Below are 12,688 nucleotides of genomic sequence, written 5' to 3' on the forward strand. Positions count from 1 at the left end.
GTCTCGTTTTTCGATATTGATCTATCACGCTGGTCTAGCTTTAAATTTGAATTTTTTTGACCAAAAACTTTTTAATAATTCATCAAAATTTTTAGCTTCTTTGTTTTAAGTTGAAACAAAAGAAGTTTATGTTGTTTTTAGAATAAGATATAATTATTTTGAATTTATTATTTTGATAATATTTAAATAATTATTTCACTATCTTGTATTATATTTATTCATAATTACTTTGAGAACATAACATAAATATTTCTAAATAAATTTATGTTTATATAAATTTTCATATATAACAACAGTTTTTCACACAAATTTTTCTTCCTTATTTCCTGTTTCCTTTATAAAAAAATTGTTAATAGTTATTCTATACTTATTGTAGGAGAAAAAACTTTGTAATCTATAATAAATAGTTTATTTAGTTTATGAAATAATAATTAAGTTATCAAATTATAATAAACATAAGGAAAACGTTTAATTCAAAGTTTCTTACTTGTTTCTTGAAATGGTAATAAATACAATTAAGACTAAGAATGCTTGAAGGTATTGCAAAAGTAAATCTTAAAGAAATTTTCTACAAAAAAAAAACTCTATATCATTTTAGATGATATTTTAAAAATACGTTTTAATAACTTATTTAATTTAATTTTTAACAAATTAGAAGTAGAATTAGATTAGTTATTATCATGTATTTTTGAAACATCTTACATATAATAATGTATAACACAAACTTTACTTAAATCCAAGGTATAAGTTTTTTTGTTTACAGTCTCATAAATAATCATTTAAAATAAAAATATTTATAAACAATTACCAAGAAAAACTTTTCATTCATCATTAAAACAGAGTATAATCCTTTTCAAATCCCTTTTTCTTATAAAAAGCACGAAAAAGTTTAAAAACCTCATACTCATATTTAATACCTGCATTAAAAGATTTAAACTTTTCTCAAATTCATAATGCTTAGTTTTGACTTTTTTATGGGTCTTACATATACCAAGTTTTGATTTTTTTAGACTTTAACCTCAATGTACTTTTTACCAAATTTACAAGTTTAAATTTTCTTTTTCTTTGTTACTATTATTACTCTAAATTATAAAATTATCTGTAACATTTTTCATATAATGACTTAAAATTTAATTTTATCCAAATCGTTAACTAGCATTGTTAAAAATAAAACACTAAAAAAAAGTATCATAAATTATAATTTGGAATACTTATTATTAGGTTAACGGTTGCATGAAAAAAAGTATAACTTTTGGATGAACAAGAATATAACAAAAATTGAATTTAAAAGGGAAACATTTTATCAAGATTAAGCAATAAAAATTGATTGAGTGCAAAAACACTTTATATTCGTTCTTGTTTATACTTTAAACGTTTTCAAAACAAGAAAAAGGTCATGGAGAGTTTGAATTTTGTTTGTGTTAAAACATAAAAGAATTATTTTGATTTATAAGTGCTATTTTAACCCATTTGTGTGAAGTCTGAAGTTCTTAAATTAAAAAATTATTTTTGACATCATTTTTATTTAATAAAATATTTTTTCTGGTTTGTATGTTTTAAAAAACTTGCATGTCTTAAACTTAAAATAACATACTTTATGTCTAAAAACTAGTTCCAAAAAAAAAAGGTTGCTTGTAGTAATTAAAAAATTGATTTACTTTTGTTATCTACAAAAAACCGTATTTAATGTATTTCTTAATAAATCAGTTAACATACGGCATTAGTTTACAAATAAAAAAGTAGAAAATAATGTTATTTATAACATTTGTAGGACTTTCAATAATAATAAAAAACACAGATTTTATTATAATACACGAAAATTTTTTCTTATGTGTTTATTTGTAGGATTTAATTAATTTTTCTTTGTTGAAAAAAATTATTAAAAAAGTTGCTTCAGTTGAAACTGACATATTTATTATTTAGCTACCAGTTTTTAGTTCAAGTAAAAAACAGCAACTGAATACTTGGATTTATATAAAAAAACTGAAGTATTCAAAAGTAATATTATATCTAGTGATAAGATTAAAAATCCTTTCCTATTTACATGCTACTAAGTAGAATAAACTAAATGCACTATAGAGTGTTGATAAATAAAAAGTTTTTAAGCTAAAAATAGCTTTGTTCTAGAAAAATTACATTTAAAATAATACAAAAAAAATACAATCTTTCTTCAATATTGTTTTTATTCAGCATTGTCATAAAATACAAGTTATTTCTAAAGAACAAAATAAAGTAGTTATGATTGTTCATAAAACGGTCTAAGCAAAAAAAAAAAAAAGAAGAAAATTCAAGCAATTAGAAAAAATGCTCAAAAAAATTTTCAAAACTTTAATAACAACTATTTGAGTAAGTTATGACGCAATAATTAAAGTTACTGAGTCATAACCAGATAACCGATTAAACCAAAACTAATTGAGAAACTTTATACTGAGCTCCGAGTTAAAGATTTTCAATCAAAACATTTCTAGCGTTAAAGAATATAAGAGAAATAGTTTGCGTATAAAAATAAATTCTTGAAATATTTTAATTCGAGATACACCTTTATACCAGACTTTAGAGAACAATAAATTATTTGTTTGAATTCGAAACGTTGGCTGTAAAGTTTTCAATGAAATTAATTTGTTTTGATTTTTGAAATTTTTTGTTTATAAAACTATCGAAATGTAAACAAAAAAAAATGTAGGATATTTTTTTAAACAACTCATTCATACGAATTCGGTGCAAAAAACAAAATAATTTAAATCTCTAACATGAAATAAAAGTAATTACTACAACAGCTGTTTTAAAAGTTAAAAGTAAAGTAATTTAAGAGGCAATTAATACGAATAAAAATAAGCACTTCTAACTGAAAAAAATAAGGACATATACTAGGGAGTTTTTGAAAACTTAAATCCTAAACTATTTGGTTTAAAACACAAAAAAAAAACAAGTTAAAAACAGCTTTATAGTTTCTTAGGCATCAAATTAAAAAGTAACAAAAAAGTAGGAGAAAATTGAAATGTATCTTAAAAATTGTACTTACTAAACTTGATGTATTTCAAATAAATGCATGTATATGAAATTATTATAACAGCTAGACTTGATAAATAGTTTTGTACCGTTTCAATTAAAATTTTATTTGAAATTTAGGATATGAACCTGTAAAAAAAAATTGAAAAAAGCACCATTTTATAGTCGTTGTATATATTTTTAAGCACAAAAAAAAAACTATCTAAAAAGCTTTGTATCATTAAAAAAAAAATTTAAATAATACTGTTGTAAATTAATATATGCAAATAAAACAAACAAGTTTAAATAATAGTTTGGAAAAATAAAAAGCTAGTTGTAAGTATATATAAAATATGAAGCAGCTTAGTTTTCTAATAAAACTAAAACAAATTATGAAAGAACTACAATCTATCATGGATTTTGTTATTTAGTTTAGAAGTTTTAAGTAAAAAGAAGCAAAGTTTTCTGCTGTCATAATTACAGCTTAGAGTGTTATATTTTATTATATCACTCTTGAAAACACTCTAATGTTTTTTAATTATTTTATATTTTCATAATTAGATATTTGAAAGGCATCAAGTTAAAAAACTGTATAATAAACTTCAAGGTTTTTATGTTTGTTCCACATAAAAAAAACTTTAATAAAACAAAACTTCTAAAAAGATTAGTTTCGCAACAATTCAAAAATTTGGATATGCATAAAGTTATAACCTAGGAAAATAACAACACTCTTTTTAAACATTTTAAAAACAAAGTTGCAATAATACCAATTGAGTTTTAAAAAAGTTTTAAAAGTAATTAACTTTCTGCATGCTAAAAACATTAAATTTATATTTTTTTCATTTAAAAAAGGATTACTGTGAACAAATTTAAACCCGGATCATTTTCAATTTAAGTCTTGAAACTGTTTAATAATATTTTGGAAGTTCATCAGGAAATACGACCTAAATTAATAGTTATGACGTCACAAAAGTCCTTAGTATGACGTCACAGCTACTGGTTCAACCACTGAGACTCCTCCTGCTTTTTACTGGCTTGCTTGTGGTGTCTCGCCTGATGAAAAAAAACAAAATAAATTTAAACAATCATTTTTTTTTGAGTTTTTAGACTCCATTACAAATTACGATTCAAAATAAATGATAATAGTTTTTTTGAACTTTTAAAGTAACAAAATTACATTGAGGTAGGTAATTCTTGAAAAATTATCAATTGTGATTGAAACTTTTAATACTTAAAAATTAAGTTTTCCGACCTTCTTTTTTTTGAATATTGAAAATAATTACCCAGCAGAAAGTAAGATTTTTTAATTGAGTTACTTAATAAGATAAGAAAGATAGAAACTTGAGTAAAAAGAATATACTTTGAGAAACTCACATCAGTAGCGCACACAGTTAGCAAGAGACTTAGTTTTATACATTAATTAAAATGTTTTTTTTTATTAAAGATTAAAATTAAATACAAGTTGATGGTAAGGTGAAGTAGAGTAAGGTTGAAGGTGAGTAATACGTTTGAAGTAAACTAAGTCAAGTAAATTTTTTTTTTATAATATTCTGTTTACCTTGTGGTATCCTCCGAAGTCCCTTTGCCTGGTGAAAAATCCGCAGCAGTACAGTATGAGCACCAGTATGACCAGCAGAATAATTCCTGCTAGTATGGCAGCAACCACCACGAATATGTTGGTGGATGGTTGTGGTTGAAGAATCTTCGTCGTTACCACGTTTGTGGAGGTTTGTCTGTGAAAATAATTCGTATTTACGTATTATAATCCTTGAAAAGTTCATCCTAACATTAATAAATATTATTTTGTTTAACTTAAGTGTGTATGATTTATGGTTTATAGTATTAAAAGGGGAAGTTATAGAAAGGCCTTGAGGTTATTACGTTTGTAGAAGTTTTTCTGTTGTAATAATTCGTATTTACACATTATGACCTTTAAAAAGTTCATCTTATAAATTTAAATATTTTTTTATTCAATTTTTAATTTGTATAATTTATAGTTTATGGTATTAAAAGGGGAAGTTATAGAAAATCCTTGCTGTGAAATTTTTTGCTGTGAAAATAATTTGTCTTACTACACATTATAAAAACTATATATGTATATGGTTCACTCTATAAGTTAAACTATTTAATGAGGAATGGAAAAATTTGGAGATTGGTTTCAAAATTTAAACTTTTTTTATTCAATTTTAACGCGTATAAACTCGCAGTTTATGATATTTAAAGGAGGAGGTAAAATAAGTTTTGTTGTTACCACATTTGTATTATTTTATAAAATCCAACGCTATTGAAACCCAATTAAAATACTAAAAAGCACTTACGATGTGAAATGAGAGTTCGAAGTGAACTTGATGCTTCCCGACTCCCTGTTCATCAGCTCTATGTGGGATCCGAGGTTTATGGAGTAGATCAGGTCATTATACTCCTCGATAAACGTCGAGTTCCACAAGACTCCTTGCAGCTTCAGGATCACCGTCTGGCCCCGCGGTATTTGGTTGACTGTTGGGAGTTTTAAATAAAAAATATAAGTTGCTGTTGTTTTAATTTAAGAACACTACCTAATTTGCACAATGCACAGCTAAGGAGTTATTGTAATTAAAAAACAACAAGCTACTAAAACTTGTAACTTAGTTTAAAATTGTGGGAATAAATTTGTATTTTTGTTTATTAAAAGTTCAGATTACTGTCATGGATAACCAATATAATTGTACTTAGATTTAAATAGCATAAATTACAAAAAAAACTGTTTAAGTTTGTTTACTAAGATAAAAATTGTAGAAATTTGGTTTAGTGAGGAACTAAAATTGTTTAAAAACAATAGTTTGTTGTTTAACAATTTTATTTTGTAATTTAGTATCATAATAATAAAACACTCAGCATTTTATTTGTGTAGACTATTTATGTGAAAAAGTAAACTTTATAACAATATTAAATAATATAAACTCTTATTAATTTTATACCTGAACAAGTGAAATTAGCACAGCCTTTGGCCCCTGGGCATTCAAAAATTGTTGTTTTGTTCGAATTTCTGTTTGAACCACTTTTTGATCCTGTAACAAATGATTATTTTAGTTATTCAGTATTATTTTAATACTGCTTTGAGCAATATAGTCGCTAAAATTTTTATGCTTGCCAAAACTTGTTGCTTCTTTGGAAAAATATACTACATTAAAAAAACTTGAAAGCCTTTATTGAACTGGTCAATGTAGTAAAGTTAAATTAACCTTAAATAAATTATACTTACAAGCTTGCATTCATAAGTATACATACTTTTAAAAAAATTTTACATTTTAAGTATAGACAATATTATAAAGGTCTTGTTTCTGTTTTAAATCTTTAATTTGTAGGTATACTTAAAGTCTAAGAACATCTAATATAGTCTAGTACTAAGGTGTTTTTAAAAACAACCTAGTACAAGCCATAGTAATATTAGCAGGTCTTCTTATACATAGAGTATTAATGTGTGTTTTAAGTCGGTCTCTACATAAATACTTTGACTTTTTTTATCATAATAACTATCATACATACTATTTTTTTCAGAACAATTATTTTTACGTACCAGCAGTTTTAATATTAGCAGGTCCTGCTCCCAGGACGTCTACTTCTTCTTCACTTTCTTCTACGTCTCTTTTGCGTCTTCTAGATGACTTGAATGTCAAGTTGAGAGGGTTAAGGTTCTAGAAAAAAATTATAATTAAAACATCACGATTGAAAAATATTAAGATATTTGTAGCATCTTTAAATGGTATGAGTAAGGTTTATTAAGCATAGAAGTATTTAAAAAGGAAAATTGATAAGCACAGCAGCACTAACTTAAAATAGTAAAAGTCAAAATTATAAAAACGTTTACAACATTTACGTATAATTTTCATTTTTAAACTACTTTAGTTATTAAGCGTCGTTTAAAAATGTAAATACATTATGGTAAAACCAGTTTTTTTAGCTAAGAATTTTAAGAATTGTATATTAAAGAATAAAAGTAACAACTTGCATATAAATATAACAGTTATACTATTTTAATTTTAAATAGGTTTAGAGTTAATATAGAGCTCTTGTATCAGTTTCATAAAATATTATATACAATTCTTTATTTAAACATTACAGTTCTAAACAAAGTTAGGTAAGCGCACAAAAAAAAAATTAAAAAGTATAATAAAAACTAAGTATAATTCTATTTTTAAAAGAACCTGTTTATTGAGTCAAAACTGTACAAATGTTTAAACTTTTATTTTGAAAAATAAAAATTGAATAAAACAAAAATTTAAGTAAAAAAATTACTAAAAATGTTTAAGGACAAATCATTAAACAAATATTGCTATAAAACTTGGTACAAAGGTGGTAAAGAAATAATAAGCAAAAAAAAAAAATCAAAAAGTTTACGCTTAACCAAAAGTAAATAAAAATATCAATTAATACAAAAACAAATACATTTTTCGAATATAAAAATGAAAGCTTTAAAACCAGTTTGTAAATTTACAAAAGTTAAAAACATAAAACAAACCATATATATTAAAGCGTACAATTTAGGTAATAAATATATTTTTATTCAAAAACAGCTGCTATTGTGTTCATTTGTAACTTACATACTTATAGCATATAACTTATACGGATTACTTTTAAATTACTTTGTTTTTATAACTGTATGTTGCTAATAACATAAGTAAAATAAAAAGAACATTCAAAACGTTTTCATACACGTAAATTATTTTTCGATTTTTGACATGTAAAGTATAAAAACTTAGTCTATATATTAAGTTGTAGTAATCAAATGAACTCGAAGAAAAGTTATAATTAAAATTAATTTGTAAATATTAGTCATAGAAAATTACCATACTAAAGCTTTACTCTTTCAGTTTCATAGATTAAATAAAGTGTACTGACAAAAGTATTTGTAAATATTCTACTTTTGGATTCAAGGTTTACAAAAGTATCAATGAAATGTTAAAACAATAAATAAAATTAACACAAACTAATTACCTGTGATTATCACTATATAATTTACATTCGATTCACGATCGATTACAGTTAATAAACATAACAATTATAAGTAAATGATACAAAAGACAAACTAATTACCTTTGGAAAATCACAATCTAGCTCAACACCATCAGCAACCGTCTGCACCACAGCGTCAACGAAGTACAGCAGCCACTTCTTGTTGTCGTGTTGTAGCGGCCAGTCAATCAGGAACTGCAGGTTGTTCAGTGTGGTCGTTCCGTGGTTGGTCAGCTCGTACGAATGGGTCACTTTCGCCCCCGCCATCAGTGGTGTCTTCACTGCTGACTCGCCTGTGGTTTGGGATTTTTTTATTAACCTTTTAAACGATCTGTATACTTAAACGTCTAACTTTAGGGTGATTTACATACATATTATCATTATAGGATGTTGTGTTTTGGAAAAAATAGTTTTACAATAGTGTTAAAAATATTTAAACGTTTTATAGGACTCCTTAAAATACTTTAAATGGACACAACATGTTCTAGTACTATCCTATCTTGGGACTGTATATTAATTAAAAAAAGCTAAATTGGTATGAAAAAAGGTATGGAAATAGTAAGAAAATTTGTAAAAGCTATAATTCAACTAACCAATAACGCTACCAACGGGTGTTAGTTTACCGGGAACAGAATTTGAAACAATCAAAAGAGTTCCTTCTACCTGAACTCTGCAAGTTAGATTCAGTGATAAATTGCTGTGATCTTGAATGGAAGACGTCCTTACTTTTGTTACCGTTTTCACCTGCATGAGTTTAAATGGTTAAATATATTAGTTTACTATACATTTCACCTGTTTAGAGCATTTGTTATCAGTGGTAAGTTTACTTTAATAACTAGGACATTTGTTTTATTTTTTTAAGAAATCTTTTATTTAAACTCCAAGCTACAGCCTCTACATTGTTGAACTTTTTATGCATTTTCTATTATTAGTTTGAAATTCTACTGCACAAGTACTATTCTATTATACGCATATATGTTTATAGTACCTGTAGGTAGTGCGATTAATTTTCCTAATATAAATTTTTTTCAATAATGTACTTGTATATTTCAATCAACTAAATATAAATATAGTAATGTGTTTGAAGTAAAAGTGTAATTTTAGAAATTTTAAACAACAAACAACAAAATTTTAAACAAATTTCATACAACATAGTTTTTTTTCTTCAACATAGCTTTAGTGTCATGTAAGTTCAAGTTTTGTTCAGGTGTGCTTGAAAAACCTCAACTATGTTTCAGCTAACTACCTTTCCTATTTACTTACAGTCATTAATAAGTTCAACGTATTTTACTGGTTTTACATTTGTTTAAAAAAAATCAAATATGTTTTATTTGTTTTATTTGCACTTTTGACACCAGCTTATAAATAAGTTACAAGATTACTTGCTAGGAGGTATTGTTATGTTTTTCTGAAAAATTAAATATTCTCAACACATTATTAATTTTATCGGATTTTAAATACTAATATTTATGAGGGCTTTATTAATGCAAATTTTCAAAATACTTAAGTATTTGTAAACTGTAAAAACGTGTTTAAAAATTGTAAATATGTTGTTTGATTTCTAAACATTTGTTACTATGCTTTAAAACTTTTATTTAAATCATTTATAAATAGTGTCAAAAAAAATGTTTCAACTAAAAAATGCATGCGAAATACTATTTCTGAATTAATGTTTTACAAAATTAATACGTTGATAAATTTAAATAGAGTTTATTAAACTTAACTAGAGTAGAAATTAAAATGTTGAAGTTTAAAAGAATTGGTACGGTTTGTTTTACTTAAAAAATGTTTCACTTAAAACCACAGTAACCAAGTAAACAACTATAAGTTTCAATTGTATTACTTTTATTTATTAGGTTGCTTAATAAAAGTTACATTTATGTTTAGTCCATTCATAACTTAAAATTTTTTAAGCTTTAATCATCTTTTCTACTACACATATATTTAATTTTGGTTTGTTAGGGTGGTAGTTTAATAAGTAAAATAAATGAAGTATTTAAACTTTTTATTTTCAAATTTTTAATTAGCATAGTAAGCAAAAAACAACAAATTTCTTTAACAAGGTTATTGGGTTGAAATATAAGTTTAAAAAATAATTTTTTTACCACTTTAGTTTTTGATTGTATAAGTTAGTTCAAAAACTAAACTCTTAAACAAAATTCTACATTTTTAGTTAACACAGTTCATAAAAATATCATATATTTTTATGAAGGTTTTTGGTTGCTAAAAATAAAACTTTTTATTTTATTACTTAGTTTTTTTACCTCTTTGTCAGCCAGGAAGGTGCCATTTCCTCTGAATCTCAGCAAAAACTTCTTGGTTGTTTTCCCCATGGGATTCCCCAGGTTGACGTTGATTGGCTGATTTACCGAATGCAGGTTCTGCTCAGGGATTATGTTGATGTAGCTGAGACCTTCTGGCAGGCCTACCGTCAAGTTAGCCTGAAAAACGTTTGGTAAAGACTTGTATTTGAATAAAATATATGATTAGAGATTTGTAGACAAACTTGTTATAGATTCTGTTTAAATTTGGACTAACAGTTTAATATAACATTTTAAAACATACTTATAATTTGAAAAGCAGTTTGTTTTAATGAGTAAATGTGACACAAAATGTGTCTTAAGCAGAATTTTTTATTCTGAAATTTATTTTAATATTATGAAAAAAAAACTATATTTTATACTTAAATATAAAATCTTAAATGAAAAAAAAAAACTTAACGCACAAACAAACAAATTAGGTCGTGCAACAAACAGTACTTTGAAAAGAAGGAAATAGTTTTAATTATAAACAAATTAAAGTTCACAAGTTTTCACCTAAACTTTTCTTTAATTTTTGTGACTTAAGTTTACTTAACAGTTTGACATTAAGTTCCTGAACATTGTTTGTTAAACGTCAAAAAAAGCGCACAAAATATTTTGTTCAAAGAACTGGTGCACAAAAAAACCTCTTGTTCATATAAGTATTATGTTATAATCTATTACCTGATGAGCAATACTAACAATTGGAAACAAAAAAAAAAAAGACAACAAATACAATGAAGAAATTATTCTTGTTTAAAATTCTACCTCATTTGTTACGGAAAATTGGATAACAAATAATATAATAAAAAAATATACTAATTATTATTTTTTTACCTGATGAGCGTCGTCACCCTCATTCGTCACTGAAAACTGGATTCCAAGTTGTCTGAATTTTGAAATTACCAGGAGAGTTTCGCCCGCTGAGTTTTCTTCAATCTTGTTCCATGTTTCGCCCTCTTTGAGAATGCAATAACATAAGTATAATTTATTACATTTGGAATCATTAAAGTTTACTTTGTAGTGAGCGCTTTTGCTGATACCTTGTTTAAATTTAAACTATAGCAAAAATTCAATTGAATTCACACCATCTAAATGTTGTTCATAATACGCATTATTAATAAAATTATGAATAATTGAAATATTATATAAAACAAATTTTATTACAAATATTAGCTAAGATTGTACTTACTTCGCACTTCAACTGAGATCATTACTAAAGTTACTGTTACCAAAAATTAGTTGTATTAGAAACCTTAAACGTTTTGTGATCGTACATAATGTGTACTATAACTGAGATCATCAATACATATATCTATTTAAAAAAGGCGATAGATACTTCAAATCTTAACCATCTAACGATTGCACATGGCACTGTAGCTGAGATCACTACTAGATTTACTATAAATATATATTATATATAAATAAATATACAACAACATCTAACCATCTAATGATTGTACATAGTGAGCGCTGTAGCTGAGGTCCGAGATGCATTTCCCGTCGTCTCCGCATTTCTTCTCTATCTTCAGATTGATCTCGTTCTCCGAAGCTCCTCCTCTCTGGATGACCGGGTTCGAAAGAAGTGGTTGCACATCTCTCTTTCTTCTTCTGAAAATTATTAAGGTTGCTTGTAAACTGATATTTACCTTATATTTTAGAGGTTGGAATTATTTCTTCTATTTTCTACGAATAAAAGATAAATTTATACAATTTTGTAGCGTTTAGGTATATATATATTTTTTTTTTAAAAGTAAGTTTGTTAGTTAATTTTTATCATTAATAATTAGAATTATAAGTTTTTATTTTAGTAGATATTTTAGATACAGTAAGAAAGTATCATGTTAAAGGGAAAACTCTTTTTAATCTTCCTTAATTTTTAGTAAATTATAAAATTTAGCTTTAATTTACAATAAAAACGTTGACTTTTATGAGTTTGTGAGTACTTATCATTTAATCATTTTCAAAAAACAAACCATAGCTAGTAAGAAAATAACAAAAAAACTTCAAGCTGCAAGTTTGCAAGTAAAACGACAGTAAAAATAAAAAGTGTTAGCTGACTTTAATTATCAGTTAATGCTTTCTCACAAGAAATTTTAAACATACTTTAATATTAAAAATATACAATTTATTATGTAAACTTTCAACAACCTCTTAGGGGTTTCCTTGATGTCGTAGGTCAATTTAACGTTGACGGGCGACAATTTATCAACAATCTGGTTTTTGACTCTCAACTTAACAGTGTCGCATTTGTTTACTCCCTGTCCGCTTATATCAATCACTGCCATATGCTTGTCTTGACCTGTGAAATTAGCTTAATTATTTGTCATTATTATATTGTGTTAATCATAGTTTTAATCATAGTCTTGATCAAAAGAAAAATCCTATAGCTCGTATGTTAAGTTATC

General features: G+C 25.3%; 1 protein-coding gene across 1 annotated transcript in view; it reads right to left on the minus strand.

Moving 5' to 3' along the window:
• Window positions 1–2,171: 2,171 nt before the first annotated feature.
• Window positions 2,172–12,688, minus strand: part of LOC145849684 (integrin alpha-6-like) — a 30,357-nt gene continuing 19,840 nt past the window's right edge. The window contains exons 15-25 of the mRNA XM_082954699.1: window positions 12,432–12,582; window positions 11,728–11,891; window positions 11,118–11,239; window positions 10,245–10,421; window positions 8,574–8,724; window positions 8,062–8,273; window positions 6,545–6,662; window positions 5,946–6,035; window positions 5,307–5,484; window positions 4,547–4,721; window positions 2,172–4,041 (exon numbers count right to left, since the gene is read on the minus strand). Of these exons, the coding sequence (XP_082810825.1) occupies window positions 3,982–4,041; window positions 4,547–4,721; window positions 5,307–5,484; window positions 5,946–6,035; window positions 6,545–6,662; window positions 8,062–8,273; window positions 8,574–8,724; window positions 10,245–10,421; window positions 11,118–11,239; window positions 11,728–11,891; window positions 12,432–12,582 (1,598 nt within the window). The 3' untranslated portion in view covers window positions 2,172–3,981. The remainder of the gene's footprint in view (window positions 4,042–4,546; window positions 4,722–5,306; window positions 5,485–5,945; window positions 6,036–6,544; window positions 6,663–8,061; window positions 8,274–8,573; window positions 8,725–10,244; window positions 10,422–11,117; window positions 11,240–11,727; window positions 11,892–12,431; window positions 12,583–12,688) is intronic.

The sequence above is a fragment of the Thalia democratica genome, chromosome 2, assembly GCF_965202585.1.
Source record: "Thalia democratica chromosome 2, ktThaDemo2.hap1.1, whole genome shotgun sequence".
In the NCBI taxonomy this organism is placed as follows: Eukaryota; Metazoa; Chordata; class Thaliacea; order Salpida; family Salpidae; genus Thalia; species Thalia democratica.